Source organism: Plecotus auritus, assembly GCF_963455305.1.
Source record: "Plecotus auritus genome assembly, chromosome: 11".
NCBI lineage: Eukaryota > Metazoa > Chordata > Mammalia > Chiroptera > Vespertilionidae > Plecotus > Plecotus auritus.
In genome coordinates this window covers 47549175-47567809 of record NC_137777.1, presented here as the reverse complement: position 1 = coordinate 47567809, position 18635 = coordinate 47549175, and the positions used below count along the sequence as shown (strand labels likewise).

Sequence of the window (18635 nt, the reverse complement as noted above, 5' to 3'; positions counted from 1 at the left end):
GAAGGACTTAGAAGATGAGGACCAGAGAGATTGCCCCATGAGAAAAATTCGGCCTAACAATGCTGGCTTTGAAGTTACAGGAAGAGGGCCAGGAGCCAAGGAATGCATGAGGCCTCTACAAGTTTGAAAAGGGTCCCCGAGAGTCTCCAGAAGAAAGCAGCTCTGTTGATTTTAGCCCATTTTGGACTTCTAACCCTCTAGAACAGTAAGTTAATAAATTTATGTTGTCTTAAACCACAAGGAAACAGTATCACATGATCGTTTTTTCTCCACAGGTTCTTATAGATAAGGTCCCAGTGATGCCCATCAATAAGTGTCAGTGACATCCTGGCACAGCTTCTATAATTTAAACCAGAAGTGGGAAACCTTTTTTCTACCAAGCACCATTCGGATATTTATAACATCATTTGCAGGCCATACAAAATTATCAACTTAAAAATCAGCCTGCTATATTTGGTCAAACTTTTAATTAACTAAACCCTAATACCTTGGCAGGACCAGACTAAATAATTTCAGGGGTCTTATATGGTCCGAGGGTGGGCCGAACTTTCCCCACCCCTGATTTAAACAAATTCACCCATGGGTCAAAGCAACTTCACTTAAGTAATAAACAAGTTCATTTGAAATCATAACAAATGAATACACAACAGGGGCAAAGAAGTAAAACAAAGAGAGGTGTGTCATAAGTGCCCTGAGGGAGAGTGTGAACTAGGAACCATGGAAACAGGAGACAGTCCTTCACTGGCCAGGAGGGACTCAGGTAAGGTCTCTGGGGAAGTTAAACATGAATTTGTTCAGGACAAGCATGCTAACGAGAACAACAAAAGAGTGCAAGAGTCAGGGTGAGAGGTGGCCCTTGTTATAAAATAATGAAACTTCCCTAGAATTTAGTGAGCCCTAAAGTAAGTGCCTTTGCTCACCCATTATTTAACCCTGAACTACCAACCTTAAACCCTATGACTCATGTACAAATCTTTTCTGCCGTTTGGAGCACAGCTGAATTGTCACCTTTTCCACCCAGTCTCCACTGACCCTCACCAAGTCACATAATGGTTTATTCATACCTTATTGTTCCAAGCTCTGACAGTACACTTAGGGTTAAGTTTTATCATCCCACTAGTCCCTGTGTTCCTTGAGGGAAGCATCTGTGTCTAATAAATCAGAATCATCCACAATACCTACCACAAGGCTTTGAACTTAATTTATCCTCCATAAGAATGTAGTTAACAAATGAATGAATGATGAATGACAATAGTATAGTAGGAAGACTGGGTGACTAGAATCAGGAGACTTAAATTCGGGCTGCCACTAACCAGCTCTGTGACCTTGGACAAGTCAAAAGTCAGTCACCCTCTGGGGGGGAGAGACATATGTCTTCCTTGCAATCCTGCCCCAGACACTGTTGAATTTAAGGAAATATGGCACTAGTCATCATTTTCACCCCCAATATTATGTTATATCTGCTACTAAAATAATCACGTGTCAAAACTTTCCTGGGCATCATTATGACCCCCAAAACAACTTTCCTCAACTGTTCTTCCTCTTAGTACTTCTGGGCTTTGGCCTCAGATCACTTCTCTAGTTCTTAAAGCAGCTTCTGGTGACATTTACTGGAATTGTGCCCAGGGCTGCACAAATACCCAAAGTAATTCTTAAAAATACCCAAGTAATTCTTAAAATGATTCAACCAAAGTGTCATTCAGCCTACCCTAACCCAAGAGAGGGGAAGGAATAAGCTGGGGGAAGATTATCCAAACAAGCTGCCTAAAAAGAAGTTTCAAGCATTTAAAGTTATTGACCTTGAATTACATGTTTTTCTCTCCCACCCTCTCCAAAAGGTATATAACAAAATTACTTCACTGGAGTAATTTAAATTGATAAACATTTCTGGAAAGTAATTAAGTAATATGCCTTTAAAACTTTCATGCCTTTTGACTCAATAATCTCATTTTTAGGAATTCACTCTATGGAAATAGAGATGTACACTAAGATTTGTGTAACAACACAAAGCAAAAAAGCAACAGCAATCACAACCACCATACCAAAACAAAACATCAACCAAAAGACAAACCCTGTTCACCCTAGTGTTATTTTTAATAGCAAACAACTGGAAACAATATAAACATCCAACATCAAACAATTAAATTGTTATGGTACATTATTCACTGCAGTATTATGAAACCATGAAAAACCGTATAATAATTTAAAACAAATTGAAAAATGATGTGAAATTAGGAAAAAAGACAATAATATATAACAATGTGTGTGTGTGTGTCACACACAATAATATATTAGAAAAGTGGTTATTGGGAAACCAGAACTTTCATGGTAAGTGATCTCAGAGGAAAATGATTTGAGGTGATTTTTATTGTGGTCTTCATACTTTTATATGTTTTCTACTTTATACTTCTTTGTATATTTTAGCAACTCTTGACTTTAATGATCAGAAAGTAAGCTATTTTAAGAGAAAATCTTCCACCTGTATTTGTCAGTCTAATTAACTAATACTTTTTTTAATCTGACCATTTATCCATAGCTCAAAATTAATCCTGACCCTTTTTCAACTAAAGCATCCACTTCATCCCGCATTGTGTCAAATCCTAGGATACTTATTGCTTTTCCCAGTCAAGCAATGTTAGACCAGCAACTTATCTGTCTTAGCATCCACAAACTACCTCTGCTTGTAAGTGGCCACATGCCCACTATGTTATGATTGCCAAGCATCCTGTATCTTTTATAACCAAGCATTTGGACCATCCATAGCCTTGATTTGATTCATAGTTCACTGGGAGGAGAAGTTGGGAGAGGGAAGGAAGGGAAACAAAATAAATGATAGGGAAAAAAACCACTAATTTTGGGTTAGGATATGGTTAACAAGGCAGAGGAGGTTAGGGTCAGAGGTAAAAGAGAACAAACACAAAATGAAAGAGATAGGAGAATAACAGAAGGGTAATTTTCCAACAGAAAAGGCAGCAGTTACCCAAATGCCTGCCATATTACAGTACTGATGTGCTACATTATCAGCCTACATACTCTTAGTCATGCCCTTCATGTTCACAGGATAAACAGTAACAAAAGGATTGTGCCATTTTAGTGGATCCAAAGGACATCCAGATGTCTCAGGCTACCTTCAAGATGATCCAACTGGCCAGTGTGACTAAGGAACAGGATTTTAAATTTCATTTCATCTTAATTATATAAATTTAAATAGACACATGTAGCTAGTGGCTATTCTATTGGTGCAGTTCTAATACTACAGAAGTTAATGTTCAGCAATTGAAAATGCATTTTTTAAAATGAATCTTTTCTTCCTTAAGACCCAAAGAACAACCAGGAAATCAGATTATTTGTTCAAAAAAATCTTTCTCTGGGTAAATCCCTGAGACTAGTAATGATTTATTGCCATCCAATCAGGGAAGAGAAAATAAGGCAATTCAATGGGCATCTCAGCTCCAGGCTCTCAGGTGTCATTTTGCTTACTCCCAGGGTTACACTTTAGGTTTTCTTTCTTTTTTTTAAATATATTTTTTATTGATTTCAGAGAGGAATAGAGATGGAGAGAGAGATAGAAATATCAATGATGAGAATCATTGATTGGCTGCCTCCTGCACAACCCCTACTGGGGATCAAGCCTGCAACCCAGGCATGTGCCCTTGGCCGGAATCGAACCTGGGACCCTTCAGTCTGCAGGCTGACGCTCTATCCACTGAGCCAAACCGTCCAGGGCACACTTTGGGTTTTCTTTTGAAACTCTACCTATCTTACCTTACATCAAAACAAATTTGTTTTTCTCCATCCATAGCAGTATCTCTCACTGGGCAGATTCAATGACCTAGTGATCTAGATCTTCCCATCTTCTTAACCAAGAGGTTGACCTTTTCTAGATGTTTTGGCAAACAAACCAAAGAAACTTTGTGTAGGGAGCGGCTATAGGGTCAGGCCTCAGACTGACCTGTGGCAGAGCCACATACAAGTCCCAAGCACAATTAAGCTTGACCTTATAGTCCTCCCTTGTTCCAAGCAGCTAATGGGCTGTGGGAGGTGCAGCAAGTGCTGCCAAAACAAGGCTTGAGTAACAAAATAGATTTGAAACTGGCAAGAACATGTAAACATGTTGACCACTCCCCTTGTTTTGCTTTGTGTGATCTGACTATAAAATAAAGCTTCAGCTTATAGGCTGTGTCACTGTTAACTCATCCAGGCAGTGATCCATCTGGTCCCAACTGTATTCTCTTGCCTGTCTTCTCTAATCCTTCACCGCCCCTCCTCAGGTTCACCCCTGGCCATGCTGGACACGGTTCACTTTGTAGTGCAGAGAACACCTTAAGACCCAAAAGAAAAGTGGACTTTGGGACTTAAGAGGAAGATGAATTTTGGACTGAAAATGATGAGATGATGGCCAGTTCCCCTGAACAGTCTTTCCAAGTCCATTCAGGAGGAAAATCTTCAACCTCAGGAGACTGAAAAGACTTTTGTATGTGAATTTTCCGATGCTGACTGAGGTAGGCACTTCTGCTGAAGCATTTCTCACAGTCGGTACATTTGTAAGGTTTTTCTCCTATGTGGGTCCTCCGGTGCCTGATGAGGTTAAAGCTTTGACTAAAGCATTCACTGCAATCAGGACATTTATAAGGTTTCTCTCCTGTGTGTGTCCTTTGGTGAATCACTAGAGTGGAACTCTGACTAAAAGTTTTCCAGCACTCAGAACATCTGTAAGGTTTTTCTCCTGTATGTGTCCTCTGATGTCTGATGAGATGGGAGCTGAGGCCAAAACTCTTTCCACATTCACAACATTTATATGGTTTCTCTCCTGAGTGGGTCCTACATTTTTCTGTCACACTGCAGTTCTGACTCAAACTTTCTTCACAATCTGAACTTTCATAGGGTTTTTCTCCTGTGTGTGTTTTCTGATGTGCAATGAGGTTTGAACTTCGACTGAAATTCTTCCCACATTCTGTACACCGGTAGGGTTTTTCTCCTGTATGTATTCTCTGATGCTTTATTAGAGTAGAATTACAACCAAAGCTTTTTCCACATTCAGTACATTTGTAGGGCTTCTCACCTGTGTGTGTCCGCTGGTGGCGAATCAGGCTGGAACTCTGACTAAAACCCTTCCCACAATCAGGGCATTGATAAGGTTTTTCTCCGGTGTGAGTCCTCTGATGTTCTATTAGGACGTAACTGTGGCTGAAGCATTTCCCACAAACAGCACATTCATATGGTTTTTCACCAGTGTGTAATCTGTGATGCTGAATCAGGTGAGAGCTGCTGCTGAAACTCTTCCCACACTCAGGACATTTATAGGGTTTCTCTCCTGTGTGAGTCCTCTCATGGATAATAAGATGGGAGGTATTGCTGAAGCTTTTCCCACATTCCCCACACTGGTAGGGCTTCTCTCCTGTGTGTGTTCTCAGATGTTGAATCAGGTGAGAGCTGTTACTGAAGCATTTCCCACACTCAGAGCATTTATAAGGTTTTTCTCCTGAGTGGGTCCGTTGGTGAGCACGCAAATGAGAACTGTTATTGAAGCTTTTCCAACATTCAGAACATTTGTAGGGTTTGTCTCTGAAGGATGAATTCTGCTGGACAGAGGCACTGGCATGTTCTCCTGGGTCCCATCCCCCATCATTGGGTTTTTCTTCCTCTTTTCCTGTAGAATTTTCCTGATTCTCTGACTTGCCATTATTCTCATAGAAACCATCACACCAAGTTTCATTTCCTTGAGACCCTGTCAGTGGTGTTTCTTTTGTATCCTCATGCTTACAGTTTTGTGGGCCATCTCTTTTAGACCATTTTGAGGTTCTCTCTTTATCTGCCTTATGGTTATTGTGTTGAACAGTTTCTAAATTATTCTTACTTTCATCTCCTGCAAAAATAAACAAATATTCTAAGTATAGTTCCTAATCTCTGACAGGGTAATTCTGAATTGCAATGGAAAAGAGGAAATAACAAAATAAAACCTTGTAAATTATTTTATATAAAAATGTTTTTAAAGCTAGTTTTACTTAACATCAGAAGCAAATGAAACTTTTGTACTTAGTAACAATCCTAATAAAGTATTTGAACAGTTGTCAGCAATTGCCAAGGGATGTATTCATTAAAAATAAATTCACTAGTTTAATTCTTAAAGACCTAAAAGAAAAAATGAGATCTGAGTAGAGGAGAAACTGAATAGGACACCATCTGAGGTGAAAACAAGACAATATCTGAGTAATAACTGTAATAGCCACTACAGGCATACCTCATTTTAATGTGCTTAGCTTTACTATATTTCACAGATGTTGCATTTTTTACATATTGACAGCAAATACCTGCACCAGATTATGATTTGCTTTATTGAGATGCTTGCTTTATTGTGATCTGGAACTGAAACTGTAGTTTTTCTAAGGTATGCATGTATTTACTAAGAACAGTAGCCTTGCATATAGTATCTAATTAATCCTAATATATATATATATATATATATATATATATATATGTGTGTGTGTGTGTGTGTGTGTGTGTGTGTGTGTGTGTGTATGTGTGTGTGTATATGACATTTTCTTAAAGAGAAAACTAAGGCTGTAAGAGTTAAATTAAAGTTTGTCTCATTCTAATGCCCTGTTCTCTCTACACACTCTATAGCGCTTCTTATAATGGATTTCCAAAGTATTCAGATCATCTTCTTGATCCCTCACCTGAAAAAGAGCTTTTCAAACTCTTCCTTTCCGTGAAGCATTTAGAATCTGAGACCAAGTTTTTCTCTTGCTCCATCACAATGATCACAACCAGGTTCGGGATCAGAAATCCTGTGGAAGGAAACAGGTCATGTTTGGAGGTATTTGTTAAAATTTATTCTTCCTCCTTCCTTCCCAATCATTGTAAAATAACAATTGTAGGCATACAATGGTCTGCTAATAATACTGAAAATAAGAAATATGATCTTTAGAAGTCCTTTCAGAAAATCCTGTCTCATATGCAAGTGTTTAGAATTAAGAGTTAACCCAATATATCTTTTCCAATGAAATAATTTTAAAAATTAAATTTTCACATTAAAATATGAAGATCGGGCTTCAAAAACAGAATAAATACAATACTAATTGTCCACTCAGAGCTTAGAAACACTTTTAATTAAAAAAACAAAGTTTTTGTTTTGTATTGGGGCAGGGGAAAGGAACCAATAATAAGACTTCCAGGAATCAATATGCAGGTATAAGAAGCCACTAAAGAGAAAGCACCCTGTTTAGTTTAGAAAGAATAACTTGGGGGGGGGGGGAGAAAAATGGCGGCGGAATAGACAGACGTGTTCCGAGCCTTGTCCCGGAGCAGAAAGAAAGAACAGCTGAGGGTCGCACTAGGAGTGTTTGTTGGCAAGTTGGGGGACAGCTGAACTCCAGAAGAAGGTGGGAGACTGCTAGACGGGGTTCCCCTGACCTGGCAGCTCCCACTGCGGCTGGGTCCCCTCCCGGAGCTGCGGGCTTGGACGCGGAGTCGCCGCCATCTGGAACCGGAAAGTGGAGCTTATCGGAAGCCTGAGAATCCACAACTGCGGCACCCACGGAACAGCTGCGAGCCCCAGAACAACGCTCCCCAATTGGCGCAAACACACGGGTTCAGAGGAGCTCTACACTCCACCACGAAAAGGTCAGATTTCGCCTAGGATAAGGTGAGGTCTCTGGTCCCAGCGCGAGAGAGGAACGCGCGTTTTGCGGGAGCTGGAGGACCAGGGAAGTCTGTGCCTAGAAAAATCGGTGGCTGCTGGGGCTGGCGTGATCTGTGAATGTGGAAGGGGGTCCTCAGAGCTGCTAACAGAAGGGCTCTCTAAAAAGCAACCCATTTTGATCTGAAGTGCAGGGACACCCTAAGAATTTCAGGGGTGTGCTAGACTTACGCGCAGCCACGGAGTGCGCACACTTGGGCTTTTTCCTCTTGAAATTCTTGCTTCTGATTACTAAGCCCAATTCATAGGTTCACCCAGTTGGGGACACCCTGGGAGACTGCAGGGGAAAGTTGTTTTTCTGGAACCTGGGGATCGGAGCGGGGAGTGACCATCCGAGAGCCAGCTCTGAGGCAGCCCACTCCCACAAACCGGTAGTGAGTGCCACAGGGAAAGAAGGCTCTAACACTCCCTAGAGAGGCCATAGATAAACCCGGAAGTCAATCCAGAAACACTGCCACCCAGGGGCTGAATCACAAATTGACTCTTGCGTAATCAAAAATAAAGGAATACGAATTAAGACACACCGCCTGCTTAAAATCAGGACTGGCTTACATCACTGAAGAGCAGTGGAACGCAGGGAACTGCAATACTGTCCGGACTGAGAAACAGGCGTGCCAAACAGAACAACAGAGGAAGTGAATGACCTTCACTACTCCACATTTTATTTTTTATTTTTTTATTTTCATTTTTTGCATCTTTTACTCAAGAAACTAATTTTTTTCCCTCACTTGATTTTACCTTTTTAATTATTACATTTTTATTTTCAATCCGTATTATTACTACTGCTATTTTATCTTTTTTTTTTTTTAAGTGTCATTTTATTTTCTCTTCATTTTGTTTTGGGATTAATGTTCTACATTCTATTTTTATCTTTCCTTTAGCATCATTTTACTCTATCTCAAATCTACCTTTATGCCATCACTCTCTTCCTCACTTTTCCCTTTTCAGTGTCCTGTTTATCTTACCCCTTTCCTGCTTTAGATTTTCCCTATTCTTTCTGTTTACCCCCTTTTAAAATTTCACCCTACTTATATATATAATCTCCAATCCCCTGCTCCAAGGCCATACACACCTCTCTCTTCGCTGTCTTAACTATCCAAAAATTGTTCTTCTCTCTGTCCTTTTGTTGTTGTTCGTTTGAATGTAGATTATATCGAATTTTTATGCTTTTTTGTGAGATTGTTTTGCTTATTCTTCTTTTGTTTATTTTTTTGTTTGTTTAGTGCTTCTGTTTTCCCTTGCCTCACTCAATATTAGTTGGTGTTGTAGTTTGTATTAATCCCCAGGTACTTGTTGCTGGCATTTGCTGGGATAAGTGATTGTTCTATTGGAGTTTTATCCCCAATATATATAGTCTGTTTCCCTTTCTCTCTTAGTCTCTTTCTTGTCTCTCTTACTTTTTTTTCTTCTTTTTTTCCCTTTTCCCAATTTCATTTTGACACCCCCTTTTTTTTTCTTCTTCTTTCTTTTTCCTCTTCTTCTTTCTCTACTATCCCCTGATTTGCCTTTCTCTGGTGGTCACCTTTATTGGAGGTTGTTAATATCGTGAATACATTTCTGTTCAGTGCCTTGTGTGTTGTACCTGGTAGTGCTGTATTTTGTGCCTTTAAATCGACGCAGGAGAGAGAGAACTACATAACCAGACACTCAGAGAAGAGAGACCATGGGGAGACAAAGACACAGCCCGCATATGAAAGAAAAGCAGGCATTACCAGAAAAGGAAGTAAACGAAATGGAAGCAAGCAACCTTCCAGAAAAAGAATTCAGAGAAATGGTCATAAGGTGGCTGAAAAGAATGGAAGACAAATTCGACAATATGAGCAAGAACCAAGAGGAAATGAAGAAGAACCAAGAAGAAATGAAAAATGACATCGCTGCTGTAAAGAACTCAATAGAAAGCATCAAGAGTAGACTAGAAGAAGCAGAGGACCGCATCAGTGAGCTAGAAGACAAGATGGGAAAAAATACCCAAGTAGAGCAACTTCTAGAAAAAAAAATTAAAAGGCAGGAGGAGAGCCTAAGGGAACTTTGGGACAACACGAAACAAAACAACATCCGCATAATAGGGGTTCCAGAAGGAAAGGAAGCTGAGCAAGGAATAGAAAACCTATTTGAAGAAATATTGACAGAAAATTTCCCTGATATAGAGAAGAAAAAACCCACACAAATCCAAGAAGCTCACAGAGTCCCAAGCAAAATGAACCCCAAAAGACCGACGCCAAGGCACATTATAATTAAATTGGCAAACACCAACGACAAAGTAAGAATCTTAAAAGCGGCCAGAGAGAGACAGAAAGTTACATACAAAGGAACCCCCATCAGATTAGCAACTGATTTCTCAACAGAAACTCATCAGGCCAGAAGGGAATGGAATGAAATATACAAAGTCATGCAAAGGAAGGGTCTGAATCCAAGAATACTGTACCCAGCAAGGCTGTCAATCAAAATTGAAGGTGAAATCAGGAGCTTCACAGACAAAAAAGGACTAAGGGAATTTATTACCACCAAACCAGCAATGCAAGAAATGCTAAAGGGTCTGCTGTAAAAAAAAAAAAAAGAAATAGGAAGCGAAGAAGGAACACAGGTGTAAAGAATAGGAATGGCGACAAATAAGTACCTATCAATAATAACTTTAAATGTAAACGGATTAAATGCCCCAATCAAAAGACACAGGGTAATGGATTGGATAAGAAAACATGACCCATATATCTGCTGTCTACAAGAAACCCACCTCAGAAAAAAAAGACGCACACAGACTGAGGGTGAAGGGATGGAAAAAGATTTTCCAGGCAAATGGAACTGAAAAAAAAGCTGGGGTAGCAATACTTATATCTGACAAATTATACCTCAAAGTGAAGGACATAACAAGAGATAAGGAAAGCCACTTCATAATAGTAAAGGGAGCAATCCAACAAGAAGAAATAACTCTGGTAAACATATATGCACCCAATACAGGAGCACTCAAATACATAAAAAAAACTCCTGAAGGATATGAAGGGAGAGATTGACAGCAATACAATCATAGTAGGAGACTTTAATACCCCACTATCACCATTGGACAAATTCTCTAAACAAAAAATCAGCAAAGAAACATCAATCCTAAATGACTCACTAGACCAGATGGAATTAATTGACATCTTCAGAACATTTCACCCCAAAGCCACAGAATATACATTCTTCTCAAGTGCACATGGGTCATTTTCAAAGATAGACCATATGTTGGGACATAGGCAAAGTCTCTTCAAATTCAAGAAGATAGAAATCATATCAAGCATCTTCTCAGACCACAGTGGCATAAAACTGGAAATCAACTACAATAAAAACAACCCAAAGAAATCAAACACATGGAGACTAAACAGCATGCTATTAAACCATGACTGGGTTACCAGAGAGATCAAAGAAGAAATAAAAAACATCATGACAACAAATGACAATGAAAACACTACAATCCAAAATCTATGGGACACAGCGAAAGCAGTCTTGAGAGGGAAGTTCATAGCTCTACAAGCCTACTGCAAAAAACAAGAAACAGGGATAATAAATTACCTAACCCAACAACTCAAAGAGTTAGAAAAAGAGCAACAAGAAAAGCCCAGTGTAAGCAGAAGGAAGGAAATAATAAAGATCAGAGCACAGATAAACGACATAGAGACCAAAGAAACAATACAAAAGATCAACAAAACCAAGAGCTGGTTCTTTGAAAGGATAAACAAGATTGATGAACCTCTAGCCAGGCTCACCAAGAAACAAAGAGAGAGGACCCAAATAAACACAAAATCAGAAATGAAAGAGGTGAAATAACAACAGATCCCGCCGAAATACAAAGGATTGTTAAAAAATACTACGAACAACTCTATTCCAACAAACTGGACAACCTGGAGGAAATGGACATATTCCTAGAAAAATATAACCTTCCAAAACTCAATCAGGAAGAATCTAAACAGCTCAATATGCCAGTAACTATGGAAGAAATTGAAGCAGTCATCAAAGAGCTTCCGGCAAACAAAAGCCCGGGGCCAGACGGCTTCACAGGAGAGTTTTACCAAACATTCAAGGAAGAACTAAAACCTATCCTCCTCAGACTATTCCAAAAAATTCAAGAGGAAGGAACACTTCCAAGCTCCTTCTATGAAGCCAGCATCACCCTAATACCAAAACCAGATAAAGACAACACAATGAAAGAGAATTACAGGCCAATATCCCTCATGAATGTAGATACCAAAATCCTCAACAAAATTCTAGCAAATCGGATCCAGCAGTACATCAGAAAGATCATACACCATGACCAAGTAGGGTTTATCCCAGGAATGCAAGGATGGTTCAATATCCGAAAATCAATAAATGTGATACATCACATAAACAAATTGAAAGATAAAAATCACAGTCATATCAATTGATGCAGAAAAAGCATTTGACAAAATCCAACACCCTTTCTTGATAAAAACTCTCAACAAGGTGGGAATAGAAGGATCATACCTCAACATAATAAAAGCTATATATGATAAACCCACAGCTAACATCATACTCAATGGGCAAAAACTAAAACCATTTCCCCTAAGAACAGGAACAAGACAAGGATGCCCACTCTCACCACTCCTGTTTGACATAGTACTGGAAGTATTAGCCATTGCAATTAGACAAGAAAAAGAAATAAAAGGCATCCAAATTGGAAAAGAAGAAGTAAAGCTGTCCTTATTTGCAGATGACATGATATTGTACATAAAAAACCCGAAAGACTCTATCAAAAAACTAACAGACTTAATAAATGAATTCGGCAAGGTAGCAGGATACAAAATTAACGCCAAGAAATCTATGGCATTTCTATACACCAACAGTGAACTTACAGAAAGAGAGACTAAAAAAGCAATCCCATTTTCCATCGCACCAAAAAAATTAAGATACTTAGGAATAAACCTAACCAAGGAGGTAAAAGACCTATATGCGGAAAACTACAGGACACTGAAAAAAGAGATAGAGGAAGATGTAAACAGATGGAAGAACATACCATGTTCATGGATTGGTAGAATCAACATCATCAAAATGTCCATACTACCCAAAGCAATCTATAGATTCAATGCACTCCCCATTAAAATACCAACAGCATATTTCACAGACCTAGAAAGAACTCTCCAAAAATTCATCTGGAATAAAAAATGACCCCGAATAGCCACAGCAATCCTGAGAAAGAAGAATAAAGTAGGAGGGATCTCAATACCAGATTTCAAGCTGTATTACAAAGCCACTGTCCTCAAAACAGCCTGGTACTGGCACAAGAACAGACATATAGATCAATGGAATAGAATAGAGAATCCAGATATCGACCCAAACCAATATGCGCAATTAATATTTGACAAAGGAGGCATGAGCATACAATGGAGTCGAGAGTCTCTTCAATAAATGGTGTTGGGAAAATTGGACAGATACATGCAAAAAAAATGAAACTAGATCACCAACTTACACCATACACAAAAATAAACTCAAAATGGATACAGGACTTAAATATAAGACAGGAAACCATAAAAATACTAGAGGAATCCTCAGGCAGCAAAATCTCAGACATATGCCAAAAGAACTTTTTCAGTGATACTGCCCCTAGGGCAATGGAAGCCAAAGAGAAAATAAACAAATGGGACTACATCAAAATAAAAAGCTTTTGCACAGCAAAAGAAACCATCAACAAAACAACAAGAAAGCCCACTGTATGGGAGAACATATTTGCAAATGGTATCACTGATAAAGGTTTAATTTCCAACATCTACAGGCAGCTTATACACTTAATAAAAGGAAGATAAATGATCCAATAAAAAAATGGGCAACGGACCTAAATAGAATCTTTTCGAAAGAAGACAGAAGGAAGGCCAAGAGACACATGAAAACATGCTCAAAGTCACTTATTATCCGAGAGATGCAAATCAAAACGACAATGCGATACCATCTCACACCTGTCAGAATGGCTATCATCAACAAATCAACAAACGACAAGTGTTGGCGAGGATGCGGAGAAAAAGGAACCCTCGTGCACTGCTGGTGGGAATGCAGACTGGTGCAGCCACTGTGGAGAACAGTATGGAGTTTCCTCAAAAAACTGAAAATGGAACTCCCATTTGACCCAGTAATCCCACTCCTAGGAATATATCCTAAGAAACCAGAAACACCAATCAGAAAGGATATATGCACCCCTATGTTCATAGCAGCACAATTTACAATAGCTAAGATTTGGAAACAGCCTAGGTGCCCGTCAGCAGATGACTGGATCAGAAAACTATGGTACATCTACACAATGGAATACTATGCTGCCATAAAAAAGAAGGAATTACTACCATTTGTAGACACCTGGATGGAATTAGAGAACATTATGCTAAGTGAAATAAGCCAGTCAATGAAAGAAAAATACCACATGATCTCACTCATTTAGGGATAATGAACAACATTATAAACTGATGAACCAAAAGATAGTTACAGAGGCAGTAAAGCATCAAACAGAGTGTCTAATTACAGCGGTAAGGTTAGGGAGAGGTGGGGGAAATAAGAGATCAACTGAAGGACTTGTATGCATGCATATAAGAGTAACCAACGGATGCAAAACATTGGGGGGTGAGGGCAGGTATGGGAGTGGGGTGGGGGGGGGGGGGCAATGGTAAGATATGTACACATATAATACCTTAATAAAAAATTTGAAAAAAAATAAAAAATAACTTGGTCCTTGACAGAGGATGAAACCTTTTAAGTCAATTTCAAAAGAAAGTTAGGATTTCTATAACCAGTAACAAGAAATTAGTGCAAAGCAGGGCTAGGATAATAATTTTAAACAATAACCACTAACTATAAAAGAAAGTTTATGAGAGACCTCTTTCTTGCCTCTAAGTCTATCATAATCCCAATATCCATTTCAGCCTCAACTTTATCTTCTGCAGCCAAATATAATCCCTGACCTACTTTAAGGGACCAAAAAATGTGATCTATCACTGGGAGGCAGTTATATATGAACTTGGCACCCAAGTTAATATGTAAAGAATACATAACTTGGGGAAAATGAAAGCCTAAAAGAAAGATATACAAAGGTGTGCATATGAAGAACAAGAAAAAGTTTACTACTACTGAAGTAAACTGAATAACTTACACATACTATTTCTCATTTAATTCTCCCAACCCTCAGGCAGATAGACGATTACCAACATTTTATAGATGAGTTAAAAAAGACATCAAGAAATTTTCCCACGGCCACACAATCCGAGAGTGGGAGAGCAGGATTCAATCCCAAGTCTGTTTGGACGCTGACTTTCACACACTCAGCTATTACAGTAAACTAGAGCAGGAAGCAGAGAGCTGTGCATAACCCCAAACTGCAAAAGACCCTCAAAGGCGGCCTTTATTTAGAATACATTGACTGGGTGAGAACTGATTGACATCCCTAGACCTTATACCAAATGAAGCTGGCATTCCCTAGCAATTAGGGATGTGTTATAAGAAAAGGTGCAACCAGTCTCAATTATAAGTATCCCGTGTTTGCGTGCGGGGGAAATGACAGCTGAATAGGAAAGGGAAAAAAAAAAAAGGTTCAAATGGAGTAGTATGTTTTGCTTTCTAAATTACTACGTATTTCTGTCAAAGTCCTTACAAAGGAAGCGAGAGCCAGGGTGACACAACCCGTGCCACCGTTTTCCCTGCTAAGAAACTATCACTTTTGACAGCAGAGGGGACCTCAGGTGCACTGGCTCCCTCCAAGGGCAGCACACTCAAAGCCTTAAATGGTACTAAAAGGCTGTCCTTACGGTGTCACTCCATAGAGCATGCCAGTCTTCACTGTCAGCGCCCAAATAGGGCATTAGGATGGGGCCCGAGTGCACTGACCCAAGCTTGGCTAATGAAGAACCCTTGGCAGGGACCATTCGCTGGGGTGCCCTGCGAGGTGAGGTTCCAGGAGACCAGAGCGTCACCAGCTGACCAGATCCTTAAGGAATCCACGGGCGAGGGAGGTGCAGAGGCCCCGGAGAGGGAGAGGCTAAGCCCTCCGTCCCTCGCGGCAGCGGGACCCCCTCCGGGACCCGCGGTGCAGCTTCCACTCCTGCCCGCGGGCCTCTGCTCCCTTCCCCCCGCCCCCAACCGCCAAAGGAACTCACTGTTCTGGGGGCTACACACTAGGCGCCCTTCACCCCCCGCAGGCCCAGAAGTCCCGGAGGAAGGTGCCCCTCTCCTTTTGACCCCACCAACCCAGGGTCCTAAACTCTCAAACCGCTAGATGGGAGCGAGAAGTAGCCCGGCCGCCCGGCGGCGTTTCCGGGGCCTCTCTAGGAAGCAGCGGCAGCCAGCTCTCTCGTTGTTCTTAACTCTTAGGGCCCCGGACGAAAGGAGAGAGCTGGTGGGGTTCCTTCCCTTGTGCTGTCATTCGCCTTCTGTGAATCTCATCCCTCACACTTGTCAGGTGCCTGTAATAGGGGCCTGATTAGAGCTTATACTTTTCCTTGACCTAAGGGCATCATTACTTATCATCATTAGAATAAAAATAAATCAAGTATTTATTAAGCACCTATTGTTTCTGTTCTCACCGCTGTGGACAGGGAGGGCTACAGGTAATTTAGCTACCTGTAAAACAGTTGGGGAGCTAAGGCATCCACCCACATATAAAACAAGTCGCTTACAAAGCACCATTATTGCTAATATTCGGAGATACAGTAACCTCTCCTCTTTTGTTACAGAGAAAATAGAAGCCAATCTCTTCATACCAAACTTGTAAATGTATGTAAGTCTGCAACCCTCACACTCTCTTCCTTCCTGTTTCCACAGAGGACTGGACCTTGGCATTTAAAACAAGCCCTTTACTGGTAGTACTCACCTTCTCTCCCACCTTCTTAGAATCCTTACACTATCAACTAAGCTCTCAATTCTCACAGCTCCGTCCCAAAATAGCCCCTCAGTTTTAATGATCTTTCTCACAATGTTTCTACTTTATCACTTTCCACTCACCTTTTAAACCATTTCTCCTGCAGCAAAAACAAATCACTAAGATTAGTAATGACTGTGTTAAGGCGATTGGTATTTTTCTCTTCAGTTTAGACTCTGCTGAAAACTTCTAGAAACACTCTTTTGAGGTGATAGCACACTGTCCTCCTTTTCCTCCACAATCTCTAGTCAGTCCAGTCTCTTCTACAAGCCTGGTCTTCACTAACTGTTGAGGCTCCTCAAGGCCACCTAGACCCTCTCTCCTTTTATCTCCAAATGTTCCCTGTCTGGGCAATCTCATTCACTCAGGCATATTTTTATACCACCTACACAGACAACTCACAAATGTATATCTCCAGCCCAGGCTACATTTTCTGTTTGTTTGTTTGTTTGTTAATCCTCACCCGAGGATATTTTTTCAATTGATTTGTTTTTAGAGAGAGTGAAAGGGAGGGAGAGAGACCGGAACATTGATGTGAGACTGATCGATTGGTTGCCTCCCGCCTGCATCCCAATGGGGCAGGGATAGAGCCTTGACCAAAATGACCAGAATCGAACCTGAATGAGACCCTTCAGTCTTCAGGCTGATGCTCTAACCACTGAGAAAACAAGCTAGGGCTGGGCTACATTTTTGAGTTCTGGGTCCAATTGACATCTCATATTGTAGATCCCAATAACACCTCAAAATCAAAATGTCAAAAATCAAAATCTTTTCTCTTTCTTGCCTCATATGCACATATAAACAAAATAAACTAAGCCTGTTTGTCTTCCAGTATTCTCTCTCTCAACCATCTATCTGATTATACAGAAGCCCAGAAGTTCTTATTGTCACCTCTCTTCCCCTTGCCTTTACCCGAAATTTCTGGTATGTGTAAAGACTCAGAGTTCCAGTGTAATTCTAAGGGCGGGCAAGAATATGAGTGGATTTGAATTGTCTTCCAACCCTTGTCTGTGGGGTGCCTCAAGGCAAACCAAGACAAACTTATTTTGATTTGGAAAAGTAAAAGAAATATGACAGTTCTTATAGATGAATGGCAGGGTGTGTCGCACAGTGTATCCCAAGATGGTCACCACAGTATCTCCCATGCTATGTGTTATTCTGCCAACATGATGTTGACACTTGTTCTATAAAGGGCCAGACAATAAATACTTTTTTATTCTGAGGCATGCTATATTGCTGTAACTACTCACCTCTGTCCTAATTGCCTAGAAGCAGCAACCTGCAAAATTAGCAAATAGACATGGGTGTGTTTGGATAAAAGTTTATGTACAAAAATCGGGCAATCGGAGCATTAGCAGGATTTTGCTGACTCCTAATCTAGCTATGGAGATCAAGGTAGAATATTAAAGGTGTCATTGGTTTCTCCTCATTGCCTTTGATAAAATGCAAGAAAAGGGGGATAAAGAAACAACCCTTGAATATATAGGAGCTAAACTCACTGCATTTGACAAAATGTTTTTCTCATGCCAGCCTGTTCAGGTGGTAAACAATGTTGAAATTAAGAAATGGTTTCGCCAAAACCAGTTTGGCTCAGTGGATAGAGCGTCAGCCTGTGGACTGAAAGGTCCTAGGTTCGATTCAGGTCAAGAGCATGTACCTTGGTTGCAGGCACATCCCCAGTAGGGGGTGTGCAGGAGGCAGCTGATCGATGTTTCTCTCTCATCGATGTTTCTAACTCTCTATCCCTCTCCCTTCCTCTCTGTAAAAAATCAATAAAAAATATATTTAAAAAAAGAAAAAAAAGAAATGGTTTCTAGGAAAAATCCAATATCAGGCTCAAAAAACATGGTCTAAGTACAAGTCAGCAACTTACAAAAGGCCTTTTATGCATTTTACCTGTGTGACTTGAAGAACTTCTCTGCTAAACAAAAGGATACCAAAGAGTGTTAAGGGTCTTGTCCCACAGCAACCACACAAAGAAGCCATAGCAGAAAAAGGCTTATCTCATGAAGATTTGTGGGTATAGCTTTTGTCTAATAGAGTGAATTTTACATC

The 18635-nt window shown here is 40.2% G+C and overlaps 1 protein-coding gene across 1 annotated transcript; it reads right to left on the bottom strand.

The window, feature by feature from the left end:
* Window positions 1–3517: 3517 nt before the first annotated feature.
* ZNF572 (zinc finger protein 572) lies at window positions 3518–15930 on the bottom strand. The gene is made up of 3 exons (XM_080646911.1): window positions 15820–15930; window positions 6678–6788; window positions 3518–5866 (listed from the first exon to the last, which is right to left on the bottom strand). The coding sequence occupies exons 2-3, from the start codon at window positions 6751–6753 to the stop codon at window positions 4356–4358; spliced, it is 1587 nt and encodes a 528-aa protein (XP_080503037.1). The 5' UTR covers window positions 6754–6788; window positions 15820–15930; the 3' UTR covers window positions 3518–4355.
* Window positions 15931–18635: the final 2705 nt, after the last annotated feature.

Bases quoted from the DNA above. Each gene is read 5' to 3' on its own strand.
- ZNF572 (XM_080646911.1), bottom strand. From the start codon at position 6,753: ATGGAGCAAGAGAAAAACTTGGTCTCAGATTCTAAATGCTTCACGGAA. The intron at 5,867-6,677 runs GTGAGGGATCAA...TTATTTTTGCAG, and splicing joins TTTGAAAAGCTCTTTTTCAG to GAGATGAAAGTAAGAATAAT.